The sequence below is a fragment of the Mesoplodon densirostris genome, chromosome 18 (assembly GCF_025265405.1).
Source record: "Mesoplodon densirostris isolate mMesDen1 chromosome 18, mMesDen1 primary haplotype, whole genome shotgun sequence".
NCBI classification, from domain to species: Eukaryota; Metazoa; Chordata; class Mammalia; order Artiodactyla; family Ziphiidae; genus Mesoplodon; species Mesoplodon densirostris.
The window spans coordinates 41,282,559-41,302,774 of NC_082678.1; the positions used below are offsets into that span (position 1 = coordinate 41,282,559).

Sequence of the window (20,216 nt, forward strand, 5' to 3'; positions counted from 1 at the left end):
GACAAATACGTATTTTGCTAAAATTTTCTCCCAGTCCATAGCTTGCCTCTTCATCTTCTTCCCAGTAGCTTTTAACGAGGCAGGAGTTTTAAATTATGATGAAATCTAATTTATTGATTTTCTTTTTCTTCCTCGGTTATTGCCTTCTCTGTCCTAAGAAATTTTGCCAACCTCCAGGTCACAAAGATATTCTCCTATATTTTGTCCTAAAACTTTATGGTTTTAGCTTTTATGTTCAGGTTATGTCCATGATCCATCTCGAATTCATTTTTTGTTGATGGCATGAGGTGAAGACAAGTTTCATTTTTTTCCATATAAATATTCAGTTATTCCAGCACCATCTGTTGAAATGACTTTCTTTTCCCCATGGAACTGTTTTGGTGTATTTGTCAAAAATCAGTTGTCCTCAGTTACTGTTTGGCCTGTGGGGCTGGTTACTAGGGAAGGCGGTCTGACTTCCTGAAAGTCTTACTTACAGACTGTAATCTGGCTCCCTGAACCAGTTATTGTAGATAATGGGGTGGCTTCTTGGGCTGGTTGCTGCAGGTTGTGGGTCAGAGTTCTGTTCTTATACATGTCTGGTCATCGTCCATCTGTATATTCAGTGTCTCATTTATTACAAACATTTGCAAACATACATAAAAGTAGAGATCATAATATAATGAACTTCCATATATCCGTCACCCGGATTTTATAACCTTTAACATTTTGTCGTATTTGAGCTGGAGTTTGGTGCTTTCATGTGAATCACGGCATCATGACAGTTCATCTCTGCACGTGGTTTCAAGATGTATCTCCATATCTATAAAGACGTTTTCTTCTGTGTCCACAATATTGTCATCATACTGAATACAAATTTTAAATCCTTAGCGTCATCTAATATCCAATCCAAATTCAAACTTCCCTAAAATTACCTCGAAATGTACAACTGGTTTCTTCTAGTCAGAATCCAAATAATGAACATATTGCATTTAGCTATATTTTAAAATTTTCTTTAGCAGTCATATCATGGTATACAGCTCAAATAGTACACACCTATGTAATTGGCTGTAGCCAGATGGAGAGTCAGAGCACGATGGCACCCCAAAAGTCTCCATCACGTCCCCCTTCCAGCACCACGCCCACTGAAGGTAACCACTGTCCTAACCTTTAATGGCATAGATGGTCTTACATGTTTTTGAACCTTCTGTAAATGGAAGAGGTGTCTGGCCTCTCTTGCTCAGTGTCAATGTTTGGGGTCCTGCATGGACAGGCGTGCGGTTCATTCTTTCCTCCTCGTGCTGTGTAGTCCCAGACCAGTGCTCCCTCACCGCGCCAGCCTGTGGCCTGTCTGTCCCTAGTTCTGTGCTACAAATACGTCTCTAGCCACGACCTCTGCTTCCTGACACCCCAGATGCGGCCTCCGGGGGGAGAAGGACCCAATCTCCCTTCTCAAGTTGCTGCCCTGGGGGCTGAGCCGACAGGCAAATCTGCGTTTAGTCCAGGAGGCCCGAGCCCTGAGCCTTCTGCTGGCTCTTCTCAGCTCAGCCCTTCGGGCCCTCGGTCCTCGGCCACCTCTGAGGTGTGGGGACATTAACCGACAGTGAGTGTGTTCCTTTTTTAGGGTTTCCATAACAAAGTACCACAAACGTAGCCACTGAAAACAATGGAAGTTTGTTCTGTCACAAGGGAAAAAATCAAGGTGTCCTCTGAGTTGCTCCTTCCAGAGGCTCTGAGGAGAGTCCGTCCCATCCTCCCTCCCGCCGTGCGCCCTTGTCCTGTAGGGGCATCACTTCACCATCGGCCTCCATCTTCACGTGGCCTCCCCTCCGTGTGTGCCTCACATTTCCTCTCCTTTCTCGACAAGGACGCAGGTTCTTGGACTTGTCTGTTTGAGGATGAGCTCGCCTGGAGATCCTTCCCTTAATTACAGCTGCAAAGACTCTTATTCCAAAGAAGGTTACTTTCTGAGGGTCTGAGTGGACAAGTCCACCCACTGCGGGAAGTGAGGGATCCTCTGAGACAGATAAACCAAACCCGCAGGAACTGAGGACCTGGAAGTGTGCTTCTTCTCACTGAACCAGCTCCCCGGGGGTTACGTGCTCACCACCCCACAGAACTGCAGCATCAGGGCCAAGTCCTCTGAGCACCTGCTGAGTGCCGGTGGAGGGGGGCTGCTGGGTAGAGGAGGCATATAAACCGGCAGAGGCCCCGAGGCAGTCTGCAAACTAGGAGGGAGGGGAGAGCGCCAGGGAGCAGCGGTTCTCCGCCAGATTGATTCTGCCCCCAGGAGACACTTGGCAAGGTCTAGAGACATTTTTGACTATCATGACTGGAGGGGTTTGCTACTGGCATCTAGTGGGTAGAGGCCAGGGATATCAGTAAATATCCCACAATGCTCAGAACAGCCCCTGCAGCAAAAAATTATTGGCTCCCGAACTTCAGTAGTGCCACTGTTGAGAAACCCTGGTATCAGAAAAAGAAATCGGATCTTTTAAGACTTTAATAAAATGTTGTAAAACTCGTACTGCCCCTGAGATGGTGATTTTCAGGAAACCTGGGTTCTCAGAATTTGAGTTTGATTCACCGCCTATGGACCTATCCAAAATAGTTTTAGAAGTCCCTCAGCCTAACTTCTTCATTGTACAGATGAGAAAACAGGGACCAAGAAAGAAAATAACTATTGCAATAATAATAGCAACCAGGGCCATTTCTTAAACTCCTGTAACATATCACACAATGCAGTGGGGCCTTGTGAAACCTGACAGTCGCCGCTGCCCTATGAGGCAGATATGCCGTTATCCTTTTTCTATATATGTGACTAGTGAGTCTCAGGTGGGTTCAGACAGCGGTCCCTCTGGTGTCAGAGACCTGGATCTTTCTGTCACACCAGACCCTGCAGGTAAGCTCAGTGACGTGCTGCAACCGTGAAGGAACCCAGCACGGCGTTCACTCCGCAGCCAACCCCGCCTGCCCCTTGTGTTTAGAGTTGCTGCCACCTCCTGCCTGGTAGGGGCGGGGGTCGGGGGAGAAGGCGCGGAGCTCAGCCTTGTTCAAGGGAGGAGAAGTGCTCTCCTTCAGTCACTGCCCGGAAGGTGAACCCCCCCCGCCCCACCGACCATTCACTATCCCAAGGACCTGCCCTCTTCCTAAGTAAGTCCACTAAATGAAAGGTTCCCATGCTTTGGGATTTCTTTTGACTTTTTTTTTTTTTTTTTTTTTTTTGCTGTACGCGGGCCTCTCACTGTTGTGGCCTCTCCCGTTGAGGAGCACAGGCTCCGGATGCGCAGGCTCAGCGGCCATGGCTCACGGGCCCAGCCTCTCCGCGGCATGTGGGATCTTCCTGAACCGGGGCATGAACCCGTGTCCCCTGCATCGGCAGGCAGACTCTCAACCACTGCGCCACCAGGGAAGCCCCATTCTTTGGGATTTCGTGAGGTGTTACAATTTACGTAGATACATAGATAGATAGATGATAGATAGGTGACAGATAAAGTAGATAGACATCTACACAGGATGACTGGCTTCTTATCTTGGCCAGACAGATACCAACATAACCAATGATCATCTTCCCTACAGTCATTTCATAAAATGAATATTCCAATGCCAAAATAAAAGAAGGAAGGACATAATCTCAGAGTAAAAATAGTTCTTTAAATAAATAAATGTACCATTATGAAACACTTAACATCAGTGTTATTTCTCCATTGTAGAGTGCATCCCTATACAACTACTTATCTCCGTCAGTCCTTACTCAGTGAGGGGTTACTCTACTGCAGGATGGAGCCCTAAAGTGAAAAACTCAGGCCTTGTCATAGTGGAAGGACCCTCAGGGACCATCCTGACCAGCTTTGAGTCCAAAGACCTTGGCCTGGAGCCCAACACAGCCACCTGTGAAGCTGGGGGGAGGCTTGGGCCATGATCCTAAACCTCACTGGGCCTCAGCCTCTGCCCTCCTAAGAGGGGACTAAACCAGCGGCCTCCTGGCGGGGCCGCAGAGCATGCGCTAGGTGCGGCCAGCATCTCACTCAGCATCCGGGAAGCCATCCTCCCTGCATCTGCTGTGGCTGCCTCGCACCCCAGTGGCAGCTCTCCCGGGAGCTGGTCCTTCCCCAGCCAGCCGGGTGATCCTCGGGCACAGCGGAGACTCGTGCCTTTCCATGAATACTCCTCCAACACAACACCCCGGACATCTGAAGGCAGCAGGCGCTTCTGCCCTGGGATTTGCTGCCAAGTGGAGGAAAGGGCCACCTGGAGAGACCATCCTACCAAAGACGTCAAAACCCCACAGGAGAAACCAGGTTGCAGTAACCAACGCCAGCTCCCCGGCTAGGATTTCACCACACGCCGCGTAAGCCCTCCTCTCCCCACTGAGCCCGCAGGGGAAAAGGAGAGATCACTTTTAAAGTGATGACGTCACTTCCGCAAATACTCCTCGGGATCCACAGGGCAGCAGCGGGACACCTGTGAGCCCGTACTTATAAAAGCCCGTCGTCGTATTTTCCAAAGTTTTCGGAAGCAGAGATCCCAATATCCTCTCTCTAGAGGAGCACACATGAATGTGAATATCCACATTCTGAAGGCGTGGTGATTCTACAATTCCTATTCCCCCTGGGATGCAGGGAAGGGGTCTTGTTCGGCAAAGTGGGAGCACTGGCCCAGTGGTCCAGGCCTGAGCTGCTGTGAGGGGTGAGGTGGGGGGGGAGTTGAGGAAATTACTTGGAACTGAGCACTGCAGGAAGTGTGGAAGGAGAGTGCCTTTGCTACAGGACCCTTCCATATTTAGAGGCGTCTTGATAGAGGGGAAGCAGCGGGTTCCAGAGTGCTGGGCTTGGAAGCCACCAGCTTCACACACCATCTCCTTTACCCTGATACCCTGGTTTCCGAATGCAACCCCTCCCACCTCTCACCCCGTCTGGGGTGGGGAGGTGGAACCCACTGTGACTGGGATTGAGTAGCCCACCTTCCCAGGAAACTTGCTGCTGTGGAAAGAAATCCCTCCCATCCCGCTCCCAAAGAGGGATAGTAGTAAACGCTGTTTGAGTGGGGCCTGAGGTGGCCAGACTGGAAAGAAGAGGAAGAACCTGGGGCCCCGGGAGGAAGGACTGGAGGGGAAGCCAAGGACCAAGGCCGTAACTCCCTCAAGGTCACACAGCAAGAAAGCGGCTGGGTCTGAAAATAAGATGCCATTTCATAAATTGTAGCTTTTGCCTGTTTGCTTAAAGGCCACCACTGTTCCCTGATTTAAATAATAAGGGTGGTTGATTAGAGTGATATAATATTTATCTCTCACAGGGAAAAAAAATACCACCTTGAGTGACTTCTTATTTATGTGGATCTCATCTGCTTTTCTTTTAGCTTCAGCACAAAAAACCCTGTACTGCCCTCCACTAAGAGCCAGGCTGGAGACAGATGCTGAGAACAGGAAGGCTGTGAGAGGATTCCTTTAGCCTCGTCCTTGCTTCTAACTGTTGCTGGTACCAGGTGCCCAGTCCCAGGAGCCGTGACCATGGAGGCTCTCCCCAAGGCCCTGGAGGTCAACGAGAAGTCTCCAGAATCCAAGGACCTGCTGCCCAACCAGACCGCCAGCTCCCTGTGCATCAGCTCCAGAAGTGAGTCTGTCTGGACCACCACCCCCCGGAGTAACTGGGAAATCTACCGCAAGCCCATCGTCATCATGTCCGTGGGCGGTGCCATCCTCCTCTTCGGTGTGGTCATCACCTGCTTGGCCTATACCCTGAACCTGGGTGACAAGAGCCTCAAGGTCCTTAAGATGATAGGGCCTGCCTTCCTGTCTCTGGGACTCATGATGCTGGTATGCGGGCTGGTGTGGGTCCCCATCATCAAAAAGAAACAGAAGCAGAGACAGAAGTCAGTTTTCTTCCAGAGCCTCAAGTCCTTCTTCCTGAATCGCTGATGACAGTCTCGCCCTCTGTCCTCCCCACCACCCTGCCACCTCGACCAGGAGAAGATGTGATGACCAACATCCAACATCCCCGGCCCCTTGAGAGGTGGCGTCTTCCATAAAACTGATGCAGGCAAACCCTCTTCTGGGCCCCGTGGGAAAGAGTGAGCTCGGGACTGCGCCCTCCGTGCAGCTGGGAGGTACCGCTGGATGATCTCATTTAGTCTCTCTGTTATCACTGATGTTCCCTCAGATCCTGGCCATGGCCATTGCCTTTCATGGCTCTCATCCCAGTCTGTGCATCCAGGTGTCACTCGTCTAACGTTCTCTGCCAAGTGCTGTGCATGTTGGGAAATTCCTTGAGGTGGGCTATGCCCTGAGAAGAACCTCCTGTTTACATATCTGAGTGCCTGAACTGGATCCTGCATTTGCTTCCTTCTAGAACCCAAACTGACCAACAGAGGTCCTTCACAGAGGGAAGGGAAGTTCTGACCACTGGGTCTGCCCGCACCAGCTCTCTCTGTGGGCAAGATGCTGGCTTGCATTTCAAGAGATCGGACAAGTCACAAGTATCAAACATTCCAAAGAGCGAGCAGTGAAAGGTGGCCGGGGAAAGACTTTCCAGGAAGGCACATTTCCCCTAGAAATGGCCCTGGGAGTCAGCCAGTGAAGAAATTTAACCCTTAGTTGTATAGAATTTACACCAGAGGCAGCGGGGTGCGCTAGGGGGTGTCACAGACTCCCCTGACCTTCTAACTCCTTCTCCGTGACTACTCTTCCCTCTGAACTTGACACTTAGCCAAGGACAAGCGTGTGTTGCCCTAACTCCCTCTTTCCCCCACCCCTGCCTCTACCGCATGACTCTAGAACAGCCAGGTGGAGAGCAGCTGCAGAGGGATGCTGTAAGATTTTTCTCTCTTTCTCCCCCATCGAGAATCAAAACCAAGAAGCTTGAATTCCACATCTGAGTGTCTGTAGGTTTCCAGCGATGGAATTTTCTTTAGAAAATCCCAACTTCTGCTCTCCCTGCCCCCACTCACCAACATGCGTTTAAACCTTCAGTGAGGGCCCTGCTCTGGGCCAGGCCCTGGGGCGAGAGCAAGACAGATGGTCCCTGGGCTCATCTTCTTTATAAAGTGAGAGACAGCCAGAGCACCAGGCGGCCAGAACACCCTGGGATGAGTACTTTCTGGGGAAACGAGGATGGGGGCAGGAACGCAGGGGGGACATCTGCCCCAGCCTTGGGAGAGGCTAGAGGGTGTGCTGGAGGCTGTGCCATCCACACAGAACCAAAGGGAAGAGGAGAGCTGGCGAAGAGGGGAAAGGAAGGCACTCTAGGAGGGAATGGTGTGTGCAGAGCTGGGGCGGGAGGGGAGCGGGAGGGGATACAGTTGGGAAACAGCCTAGCAAGCTCCCTAACCTCCAGAATGGTCACCTGAGCCCCTCTCTCGGCCTGCCTCCCCCTGCTTCCCCAAGTGCCTTAGTGTGGCTTCTCGGGGCTCATCGAGGGGCCTCCTGGGTCTGTGGCAAAGACTACAGACCTCCTGGGTCTGTGGGAGTTTCCAGGGGCCCACCACGCAGAGAGCACCCGTATGGTTGAGTGCTCCCCAAATCTGGGGTTTCCTGTAGCATCCGGAGGCCCTTAGGTGACAGACCAGGAGGGTACCTGCAAGAAAGCCACGCTACCCTAGGTCTGAGGCCCAGCGGAGAGCATCTGATAACAAGGGGAAGGTTTCCTCGGCCTTTAGCCCCTGAGCCCGTCCCACCACTATGTCACCATGACAACCTTTCTCTCTTTCCTTCCTTCTCCCCCCGCGCCCCCCCCCCCACCGTCTCTCTTTTTCTCTCTTTCCAACAGGCCTCCAGGTATCTCCGTCCTTCATGGTGGTTCCATATGCAAAGTCAGAACCCCACCTTGTTCCCTCTGCATCATGGGAAACTCCATGGAGGCAGGTACCCTTGACATGGGGACATCCCCTGCCCCACCCACCTAAGGAGCCAGAGTTCAGGGAGCTTCACCCAGAATGACTGTGTCTCTCATTCAGACAGCGTGGCCAGGTCCTCTAGCCCACCTGTCCCCTGCACACAGGCAATCAGGACCAATCATGGGGGACGCTGCAAGTACTGTGTCACTAATTGTGGTCCCAGTGCCTCAAGTGACCGGGCTTACAGAGGGTTTCCGTTTCTCCGACATGAACGCAGATTCCGTATCAGCCCTAAAATGTCACTCTCACATTCCTCGATGCTTTCTTACATGGGAGCGAACGGGGAGGACGCCCAGCTGGCTCACTAGGAATCCACACTTCCAGGGTGTCATTTCCTCTCCCCACAAGCTTATCGAGTAGGCGCAGCTGGGGGAGGAGGGCCCAGGCTGATGCTGTACCTCGCGTGTCCTGGCGGAGGGCAGTTTGGGGACGACATGGCTCTAGAAAGTGTCCCAGGCCTGGACTCACCTTGGAGCCTCCAGCGATCGGGCCCACATTCCCTGCTCCTCACCTAGGACTCAGCAAGAAAAATGAGGACAAAGCCCCAAAGCATCGTTCACCCCCACTGGGATCCCTCTTATGAATGCGGACCAAGGAACACGCCAGGGTCACACTGAGGGGCTTTTGCCAAAGACCGTCGCCACACAGAAGCCTGAGGAATGTCTGTGCCCAGATCAGATGCCACGTTTCTGGAAAACAGCATCGCCACCACGACTCCTCCCATGCCGTGGATGGGAGGTCAGGACCAGCACCCGTGCGTTCGGCTACTGGATTGTATTATCCCACCCCTGGCTGTTCTGTTTGGAAGGGTTCCATTTAATCTGAGTGCTAAAAGAATTGTTGGGATGTTGGATTGTATCCTGTCTGACAGTGTCTGCTGTGTTTTCATTCTGTTCCATCAGGAATTCCAGGCTCTACCACTGATTCATTCCTCTAAAATGCCTCCCAGCCCCGGCCCCGTCACCAGGCGCCCTTCCTCGAAACGTGCTGTCTGGGAGAAAGGGTTTCCCAGACGTGTGGGTTGCATGTCTGGTCCTTCAGGTGCCTCACAGGAACCGATGGCCCCACTCTGAGATGCTGACGGGGCAGACAGAGCAGGAGCTCCTGACCCTTTCCCTCCCTACAAGCCCAGCACTGGGAGATGGAAAAAGAACCTTCCCGGATGAATCAGTGGCCCAGGGTGAGGCAGGCAGGTACCCCAGGGTCAGCCTGCCAATGTGCCCAGGAACCCAAGAGAACCAGCCCCAGAAGGGGTGGCAGTCCAGCCCCCAGGACCTCCATGGCCTCCCCCTTCCTTCTAAGCCCTTCTTCCTTCCCCTGGCCCAGCCTCTTCTGCTCCTCTAGGTCTGTAATCCCGACCCTCTCCTACTCGGCTCCCACCAGACTCCCCGTGTCCTTGACTTTCTGCTTGCTCTATCCTCAGAGAAAAAGAAAGCATTGCTCTGGATCTGGACAAGCCAGCTGCATGTCAGTCCTCCTCAGATTCCTGCAGCATTGCAGAGTCACGACGCCCCGCTTCCTCCTGTCCCCCACACCCATCACTTCGTCACCATCTCCAGCCCTTAGAGATCAGAGGTCCCCGGAAAACTAAAACTCAGAGCCCCAAATGTGTCTGATACTAAATGGTGCAAGGGAATCGCCTGGGCACGTGCCCGGTGAAGCTTCTGGGCCACACCAACCTGATGCCTTAACTCACTCAATCCTTTCCAAAAGCCTGCTGGAGTCACTGTTGTTATCATCCTCCCCATTTTACAGATGAGATAAGTGAGACACGGGGACACTGGGCTAGGACATCTAGCCACGATGAAAATCCAGGTGAGCTGGCTCCAGGGGCCACACACATGACCCCCACCCGATTCACTCTTCGAAGGTGCTGAGGGGCAGCAGAAGGCACCAGGGTCGCCGTGCTGGGCTCCGGGCTGCAAGGCGGGGACAGCAGGAGTGGAGCTTGGGTCAGTAGACAGGCCAGGGGTGGGAGCACAAAACAAGTACGGACCCAGAACGCCAGTCGGGAAAGCGGCCAGGAGCCAGGAAGGAAGGCAGGAGAGAAGCCGGCATTCTGAGCGCCTCCTAGGTGCCTGGCGTTCGCATAGTGAGCGTTCAGGGACAGCAGTAGGGGTCTCCCCCGGCACAGGGTAGCTTTGTCGGAGCAGGTGGCCTTGGTAGAGCGAGCCTTCATCCCACAGGCCAGGCTCCTCTGCTGACCAGCAGGAGGATTTGGAACCAGCTGCCACTGGACTGAACTGACCTTGAGAATGAAGCCCAGCCAAGGACAGCAAAGCAGAAAGTCAGAAGATCCTACAACACTGATGACAGCCGGGGAGCTACAGGCCTGCCCCGCACCACCTCTTACAGGACATACGAATAACATCTTATTAAGTCACTACTTTGTTAGGTCCGCTACTTGCAGCCAAATAAAACTCTTATCTACACAAGTGACAAGTCTGGGGAAAGAGTTCTTTTCTTCTTCGAAGCCCGAACACTATTTGATGAGATCAGAACTAATATATTTAGAACAAAGACTATCATAAATAAGTTCCACATCAGTGCAGTGTATTTGTCCTCCAAATCCTTTCAAAGATTCTCTACATCTCTAAGGAGAGAGAAAAGGGAGGGGTAAAGCAAGAGCGGAATGACCACGATGATGCCAGACAGGGACCTCCCTCAGACTGGGCATCGGGGTGGTGGGCGGAAAAAGAGTGGCGTTCATACAGGGCACCCGTCAGGCTCTGTGACCTGTCAGGCTGTCCCACCTACTCTAACAGCTGAGGCAGGGGTGGGTGGGAGACGCAGCAAAGGACTGATTCTATAAAACTAGAACCGCTCACGGGAGGAGAACCTAGACACTCACTTCTCTTTCTCCCAGGTTTTAATCTCCTCATTTGTCAAAATTAAAGTAACCAAAATTCACAAACAGAGGATTCTGTATTGGTTGAGAGCACAGACTCTAGAAACAGTCCACCTGGGCTCACATCCCATCTGGTCTTCCCAGGTCTTCGACCCTAGACAACTTATTTCCTTTCTGTGTACCTCCATCTTTGTGTGTGTGCGCATGTATGTGTGTGTGTGTCCTAATTTTTTTTTTTTTTTTTTTTTTTTTTTTTGCGGTACGCGGGCCTCTCACTGCTGTGGCCTCTCCCATTGCGGAGCACGGGCTCCGGACGTACATGCAGGCTCAGCGGCCACGGCTCACGGGCCCAGCGGCTCCGCAGCATGTGGGATCTTCCCGGACCGGGGCACAAACCCGCGTCCCCTGCATCGGCAGGCGGACTCTCAACCACTGCGCCACCAGGGAAGCCCGTCCTAATTTTTTTATTCAGGTAACACTGATTTATAACATTATATTTCTATCTCTGCATACACTACAGTGTACTTAACACCCCAAATTTAAGTTTCTGTCCATCACCATACAGTTGACCCCCTTTACCCGTTTTTCTCTCCCACACGCCCCTTTCCCTCTGGTAACCACAACTGTGTTCTCTGTATCTATATGTTTGTTTTGCTTTGGTTTGGCTTGTTCATTTACTTTGTTTTTGTTTGCTTGTTTGCTTATGAGTTGTTTACATTCCACATATGAGTGTAAGCATACCGTATCTATCTTCCTCTGTCTGACTTACTTCACTCAGCATAATACCCTCAAGGTCCATCCATGCTGCTGCAAATGGCAAGACTTCATTTTTTATGGCTGAGTAGTATTCCATTGTGTATGTACCACACTTTCTTTATCCATTCATCCAGTGATGGGCACTTAGGCTGTCTCCATATCTTGGTTATTGTTAATAATGCCTCGGTGAACATGGGGGTGTAGATATTTTGGGGGGTTAGTGTTTTTGTCCATACTTCTATCTCCACAACTGCAAATGTGGTTAATAAAGGTGCCTGCTTCTTCCTCAGCGTTAATTGGGATAATCCATGTATGGCTTTTATGCATTAAGCCCTGAATATTAGTTACTACCAATGTTAAAGAACTACACAAGGCAGTATATTCTCCTGAATGGTTTTACATAAGGAAAGAATGCAAGTCTATACACCTAACGTTAGCTGATTGGAAAAAGAGAATTTGGGGGGAGTGGGAGCTCACCATGTGCTGTGCTGTCTGGAGGACGGGGGCTTGGGGCAGCCAACAGTTTCATTCCCACCTTTTTGACTCCTGCCTCCCCTCTGCCTCATGATTAGTCCCAATCAATCATCAAAGCCTATAATTTCTATCTCTCAAGGATGGCCATTCATCTTGAAGCCAAGGCACCTCACTGTCCAGAAAAATTCATGTTTCCCCCTCATAGTGAGGAGTGAAGTAGCTGTCCCATCAGGTGCACATGTCGCAGGACCCCCGGTGTCCAGGTGTGACATGACAGGCTCACAGGAGCAGAAGTGGCACATGACTCTGCTGGGCTGGGCCTTGTAGGAAGGGGGCTTTTTCTCCTGGCTCTGTGAGGAGGAGCCACTATGTGCCACTATGTGCTGGGCCTGAGTTACCAAGGGAAGTGGTATGGACTGAATGTTTGTGTCTCTCCAAAACTTATACGTTGAAGCCCTAACCCTCAGTGTGATGGTATTTGGAAGCAGGGCCTTTGGCAGGTATTGGGTTCAGATGAGGTCATGAGGGTGGAGCTCTCGTGACAGGATTATGAAAACAGGAAGCAACAGGAGAGCTCTCTCTCCACGCCCTCATACCCGGGAAAGGCCATATGAGTACACAGTGAGGAGGTGATCGTCTGCAAACCAGGAACCGCATCTGTTGGCACCTTGATCTCGGACTTCTCAGCCTCTAGAACTGTGCGAAATAAATGTCTGTTGTTTAAGCCACCCAGTCTGTGGTATTTTGTTTTAGCAGCCTGAGCTGATGAGGACAGTAAGGAAAGCCCCATGAAGACCAGGGACACCACACTGGACTGGTCTATAAAGTAGAAACAAACTTCTATTTTGTTTCGCTACCAAGATGTCGGGGTTTGTCACAGCAGCTAGTATTGCCCCACTAATATACCCACTGGAGCCGGTAATCCTGTCTCTCTGACTACTGGCAAACTCGTCTCTCCCTTCTGTCTTGTTCTCCTCTAATCCATTCTGCATCCTTCACCAGGATGATCTTCTTCCCAAATGCAAAATCTTAGCAAGCCTCTTCCTTCCATATTATCTCTTTGCAAAGGCTGAGCGTCTGTCAGACCCTCACCCCCACCTTGCCCCTTCATCTCTACTCTTTGCTCAGTGTATTCCCTCTACCTGGAAGGTTCTCCCTCTGCCCGCCTCTCAGCTTGTCTGGCTTGCTCTCACTCACTCTTCTCTTTTTTCCCAGCACATTTTCTCCTTCCGCCAAACTGCTCAGGAGCCTATATCACAATTGCCCAAGTCAAATCCAGCTTGGAAAGCAACCACTTATTTAGTTAGAAGCAGTTATGGTCATGGAAAACTTGGAGGCTTTGGCATTAAACAGACCTGAGTTTGAAATCTGAGTCCACAAGCGAATTTCCATACTCTGTGACTTTTTGCATTTCTATCTCAGATTTCCAGTTATGTGTGAGGGTGATAATTACCCCATTAGGTCCTTGTCAGGATTAAATGAGGCAATAGAACGTGTTAATATGGCACAATCACATACTAGGTGTTCAGTAAAAGGCAGATACTGTTATTATCTTTGTCACAGGAAGAGAGAATTTCAGGCTACAAACACAATGCAGGAATTCCCAAATCCTTGATTAGACTGGATTTATGCTTGAGCTTGTCAAGCCCTACAGAGTCTGGCAGGTGGGACTGAGGTATCTGATTTCAAACAAAGAAACACAGCATTTTGGCAACTGAGTGCAGGGCTCTCCCTGTAGCATTACTATAATTCCTAGAGAACCTTGTCCCAGACTAACACACAGGTGCACATTTTCACTTAGAATCCAGGTGAGAACCTCACAAAATCCAGGTAAGAACCCCAAGTGAATAACTCTGAGAACAGTTGCCAGATACTCCACGGGTGCCCATTCACTGGGAGAGGGCAGAAGATCTCCATGTACTTGCCCTTCCTGGGGGAGAGGGCGTGCTCCCCGTCAGGGACTGTGCTGAGTCATCAGACTAAAGAGCAGTACCGAGTGCGTGTGACCCACAGTCAAGGCCAGGGCAGCTGCTTTCGGGTTCAGCCCAACCAAAGAACGAAGGGAGCGAGGCCAGCTCCTGGGTGAGCAGAGACAGGCTGGAGTGGGTGCGGCTGCCGCTGGAGCCTGAAGTGGGGGGCGGAAGTGGGGGCTGGACCAGGGAAGGGCAAGGGATGGCTCACAAAGCCCTTTCCCATATGGCCCGCGAAAGACAACATTGTCCCATTCATCCATCCAACCAACAGCTACAGAGCAGCTCAGGAATGCTGCCCGGGCACTGGGGAGAAGGAAGTGAACAAAACAGACAAAATGTCCTGCTTTCTGGAGCCCTCCCCGGTTAGAGGCAGACAGGCCATAACAAGGACATCATCAAATGGACAAGATGGTGCCAAAGGGTCATGAGGGCTATGAAGTCAAGAAACAGGAGGAGGGGATAGTATGGTCACAGGAGGCTCCTCTGAGGGGGGACACTTGTGTTGAGACCTGAATGAAGAGAAGGAAGCAGCCATGTGAAGGCCTGGGGCAGAAGCTTCCAGCAGAGGGTGGGTGGTGGAGATGCCATGGCTCCTCTTCCCCACCCTCGATCTCTCCTCCCCACTGTGGTGTGACTTCCACACCAGTCCCATCCTGAAGGACCTGCTGGGGACACCATGCCTGGAGCCTTTTAGGGGGTGGCTTTCATCTGCCTGTCGTCTGTTACTCCGGCCGCCCCTCCACCACACACAGTGTTTCTGGCATCCTCTTCTTCCCATGCACATTCAGCCCCCCATCCCTCTGGGCTAGTCACCCCTCCCCCAACTGCCCACACCCCACCCCCAGCTTCAATCAATGTCCCCCAAATCAGCGCTGCTGAAATGCATGCCAAGCTCTGGACAACATATCCCAACCTGGGTGGTCCTGGCATCTCCATCTGGAGCATCCTCGCCTCGCATTCAACTGGTGTCAAAAGAAATTCCTTGCGTTTTCCCACAATGCCTCCTCCAAACCCGGTCCCATGTCCCGTGTGTCAGTGATGGGTAACACCACCAATTAATCCAGAACACTGGGCTAACCTCCCTCTCCCATACCCTCTGAGTCCGGTCTATCTCCTGAACACCTTGTGGAATCCTTCTCCTTTTCTCCATCCCCAGGGTCCCTGGGTTAGGTCACCAGCCTCCCCAGTGGTCTCCCTGCCTGTAGCCTTGTCCCACTCCAATCCATTCTCCATTTATTTCAAGCAGAGCATCTTTCTAAAAGGCACTTCTGATCATGTCACCACTCGTGGCCCTGCCCCTGAGTCGTTAGCTGCTCCCATCCCATGGCAGATGGAGCTCACACTCCTCCACCAAGAACAGGCCTCCCTAGGGAGGCCCACATCTACCCCAGCTTCTCCACATTCCTGCCACCCACCCTTCACCCCAGACCTACAAATGAGGACAACCCAGTGTATCATGCCTCTGCATCTTTCCACAGGCTCCTTCTTCAGCCTGAACTACGCTGATCTCTTCTTCTGTCTAGCTGACTCCTAGCTCAAGCACCACCCCTTCCAGGAAGTCTTCCTTGCAGCACCCTGTGGTCACCTTCTGGCACGGGCCTTTCTGATTCTCTCTGCTTTACATTTAGCGCATCCTCTCGCTGAAGAGCTCTGTGGTATATCGTACTGGTTAAATGAAGGAATGAATGGTGACAGTGTGTCCTCACAGCTGTCCTGTGTGGGAGTAATAAGGGTAGGTACTACTCTCATTTTACAGGTGAAGAAATTGAGAATCAGAGATACTCAGCCATTTGCCCAAGGTTATAAGCAACTGTGTAAGAGGGAAAATGGGCACAGGGAGAAATCTGCTCCAACCTCCACCTTCATCCCGTCCCTATTGCTCATCCTCCTTCTCCAGGGTAAAGGTAGCAGTTTGGCTTGGTGAGGACAAAGCTCTCAGGACGTGGGAAGAGAGACTCCACAATTCCTTGTGGGTTTAGGAGAGCAGGTCCCAGAGGACTCAATGCAAGGCCAGGTGTTCTGAGCCTTGCCCAGGGCCTGGCACAGGTGCCCAGGGAAGTTGAGGATCCGCCCCTGGCAGGAAGCAGCCTAATCTGCAGATGCCACTATAGGCGGGTCTGAGCAAAGGTCCTGGTGCCCTTCTGGTTCCCACTGCTCCCTGCTCCTGTTTTCCCAACTTCCTCCTTGAGGCACTGTCTGTCTGTCCTCAGACATCATCATTGGTGGAGAGCCCTGCAGCTTCTCAGAGCCCACAGCACCAGTGTAGTGTGTAAGCCACAGGACTGGACACTGGGCCCTGGGCTGAGAGGGGGCAGAATTGGGCCTGAAGCTGGGTCTCTAGATCCTAATGCCAAGCACCCTCTCTGGAGGCCCAGGGCACTGAGGAGAGCCAGTTTGGACCCAGCCAAAGAGAGGAGGCCCAGCCCTTTCAAGAGACAGATGGTGCTGTCCAATATGGTAGCCACATCTGGCTACATACACTTAAACTTAAATTTAATAAAATTAAATATAACTAAATATTCAGTTCCTTGGCCACACTAGCCACATTTCAGATGCTCAGTAGCCAGAAGAGCCGACTTGCTACCATATTGAAGGAACAGATTATAAAGTGTTTCCATCACTGCAGAGATTTCCACTGGACAGTGTTCGTCTATAAGGACACAGTTGAAAACCCAGTGGAATTCTTCAGACTGACTGTACTCCTCCTATATTATACATATAGTATACTATATACTATATACGATACACTATATTTTATACACAGTTCCTATACTATAGTCTTCTCATTGCCTTCTTGAATTTGGAAAAATAAAATTCTTTCTCCTTTCTATTTTTTTAAATTTCAGCATTTATCTTCTTAAAAATATTTATTTATTTATTTGGTTGCACTGGGTCTTAGTTATGGTTCTCAGGCTCCTTAGTTGTGGCTCACGGGCTCCTTAGTTGCAGCTCGCAGGCTCCTTAGTTGCAGCTTGCTGGATCTTTAGTTGTGTCATGCGAACTCTTAGTTGCAGCTTGCTGGATCTTTAGTTGTGTCATGCGAACTCTTAGTTTCAGCGTGCATGTAGGATCTTAGTTCCCTGACCAGGGATCGAACCCCATCCCCCTGCATTGGGAGCACAGAGTCTTACCCACTGGACCACCAGGGAAGTCCCTTCAGCATTTACCTTTATTTAGCTTTTCCTTTTCCCTACTTTCTTTGGTTCATGTTGCTTTTTTCTTTTTTGGCAATTTCTTATGATACATAGCAGCTTTTAAATAAAGTTTGTAAATTAAAATATTATAAAGTTCAGTCATGCGAGATGAATATGTTCTGGCGTCTGCTGTACCAAACGTGTTGCCTACAAGTTAGCGAGACTGCACTGCACACGGGAACGTTTGTTAAGGTGGATCCTGCCATGTGTTCTTAACCACAGTTTACAAAACCATTCATTTGTTTAAATTAATAATTTATCATTTTAATTAATTACAATGTTATTTGGCCCTTCTAAGTCCTTAAATAACTATGCTTTGGCTATTATATCTGAAAGTCTGAACTTTCAGTGGGATTTTAAATATCCCACTCTGGTGGTATTTTTTTTCAGGTCCTCTAAGCTAAGGCATTAGTCCACCTGCCAGGTTTCCTCCCATCTCCTCCGGCACCTGCCCTCAAGGCCAGCACCTCAGATCTGTGAGTCAGGCTCTTCTCAGGGCCCCTGGAGTTGTGATTCTTGCTCCAGACTCTCCATCATTGGCTCCCCTGCTCTAATTCATCCTGCAGGTGAGAAATTCCCTCGCCATTTTCCTCTGGCCAGACTCAAGGTACTTGCTGACCCGCTCTGGGTCCACCTGTCTGCAGCCCCAGTGGCCAAGGGCTCAGGAGGACAATAAGCAGGTGCATTGCAGAAGGAAGGGGAAGACAAGGCCGTTCTCCCAGAGCCCTCCAACCGCTGGGAAAATATGTTAGTGGACTTAATCTTCCAATAGCACTCAACACAGCTGACCATTCATTTTCTTCTTGAAACACTTTCTTCCTTTGGATTCAAGACACAGCCAGCTCATGGTTTCCTGCTATCTAGCTCTGCAGGTATTCTTTTTCTCTCTCCTAGTCCACCCAGCCACGACATGTGGGAGAGCCTCGGGATCCGTCCCAGGTCCTCCTTTCTTACTGAGCTCTGTCTCAAGGAGTCTTGAGCAATCTCACCCCTATCACCAATGTGTCGCTGACTCACAAGTTCCTGTCTCCAGCCCAGAGCGAGAGCCCCCGACCAGTGTACCAAACCCTTCATGTCCCAAACTGAATTCATAACTTCTCAACCACACCTGGCCCTCTTCCTGTCTGTCCCATCTCCGGAGGCGCCCGTAGCATCCAGCTTTACAAAACAGAAGCCTGGTCTTCGACAACGACCCCTTCCTTTCCCTCATCCCCATACTGAGTCTGTCACGGTGTCCTGTCGATTTCAGTCCCTGGTTATCTCTCAAATCAATCCACTTCTTTCCATCGCCACGGTCACCAGCTTTACCTCGTCCCTAGTCTACAGCAACCACGCTCACTGCCTGCCATGTGCCCATTCTTGGTCCCTCTAGTACTCTCTGGACACAGCAGCAAGAGCCCTCCTGAGAAAACACGGGTCACACCACCTTCTGCTCAACACTCTCCGCCAGCTTCCCAGTGCTCTCAGGAGAAAGGATTAACACAGCTCTTTACTGCCTTTCCTCCTGTCCCAGCCACACCGGCAGGGCCACCTGCCGCCTCACAGCTTTTGCAGACTCTCCTGCTCTGCCTAGAATGCCGTCACGTCCTCTTCACCCCTCCTCACCCAGCTCGCCTGCTCATCCTTTAGGTCTCCTTCCTCAGGGAAGCCTCGACCCACGTCTTCTTTGTCTCGTTCTCATAGGATGGGATCTCTTGTCCCACTGATCTCTTGTCATATTGATACATTAATTTACATGACTGATCGACATCTGTCCTCCCCAAACCTCTTTCCTCTCTTCCCTGTCACCACCTGAAGCTCCCTGAAGGCAGGCACTGCATTTCTCTAGCTCACTTCTAGCTGACTGTGCACCGAAAGATGTCTCAGCAGCTCAAGAGAGCTGAGTCCAGCCCCTGCGGAGCCCACGGTGGAGAGGCAATTAGACGTGGAGCCTGGGGGTGGGAGGCCAGGAGCGCGGCCCTGGGCCTGGCTGGAAGAGGAAGGGGGTCACGGACAGCTGAGCCCTGTGCAGCTTCACCCTGGAACCTGCAAACAGGCTTTGCAATTGACTGCTCCTGAATCAGGCAAGGAAAATGGTGACAGAAGATTCTAGCACCTAACCCAGCAGATATCCTGGGGGCGATGCCTTTGGATTTATAGCTCTGGTAAGTCTTACTATGTGTGCAGCACTTAATTCAGGGCTGAGGGCCAGCAGAAACAGATGGCAAAACTAAAGAGTGTGGAAAATAAAAACTAGAAGCACAGTAGACCATTTCCACTGTGTGATAAGACTTCACGGTATCATCGTGGAAGCATTTTGCTTTGGAAGGAGTTGTGGGAGCACAGCTTCCTCAGAAATAGAGAGGAAGCAAGAGATGAAAGCTATAAAGGGACACTGAATGGATCTGGGCAGTCGGAGGAACTCTGGGGAATCACTCTCAGCTTTCCCAATATCTGGGAGTGCCTGGGAGTTATAAAATGAATCTAGTCATAAACAGTGCATGTTGGATTACAAGGAGAAGGCAGAGCCGTTCCCTGAAAGGGATGCCCAGCCTAGCGGGAGATGGAAAACTCAACAAATTACCTCCATGCATGTACCAGGTACTATAAAAGTAACTGTCCAATTAAATAAGCATCTGCATCTTACTCATTAGGATGCCTGTGATCAAAAGAACAGAAAACAGCAAGGGTGGGTGAGGATGTGGAGAGATTAGAACCCTCGTGAACTGCTGGCGGGAATGGAAAATGGTGCAGTTTCTATCGAAAGCAGTACGGAGGTTCCTCAAAAAGTTAAAGAGTTACTATATGATCCAGCAATTTCACCTTTAGGTACATACTGAGAAGACTTGAAGGCAGGGACTCATACAGATATCTGTACACTCATGTTCATAGCAGCATTATTCACAATAGCCAGAGGGTGAAAGCAACGCAAGTGTCCATCAACAATGGATGGATAAACCAAATGTGGTCCATACATACAATGGAATATTATTCAGTCTTAAAAAGGAAGGAAATTCTGACACATGCTACAATACCAATGAAACTTGAAGACATTATACTAAGTAAAATAAGGCGGTTACAAAGAGATAAACATAATATGATCCCACTGACATGAGGTCCCTA

General features: G+C 50.7%; 1 protein-coding gene across 1 annotated transcript; it reads left to right on the plus strand.

Annotated features, from left to right (window-relative positions):
• The first annotated feature begins 5,488 nt into the window (after positions 1 to 5,488).
• Positions 5,489 to 5,896, plus strand: PIRT (phosphoinositide interacting regulator of transient receptor potential channels). The gene has a single exon (XM_060080596.1). The coding sequence runs from the start codon at positions 5,489 to 5,491 to the stop codon at positions 5,894 to 5,896; it is 408 nt and encodes a 135-aa protein (XP_059936579.1).
• Positions 5,897 to 20,216: the final 14,320 nt, after the last annotated feature.

Coding starts and splice junctions, on each gene's coding strand:
- PIRT (XM_060080596.1), top strand. CDS start 5,489: ATGGAGGCTCTCCCCAAGGCCCTGGAGGTCAACGAGAAGTCTCCAGAA.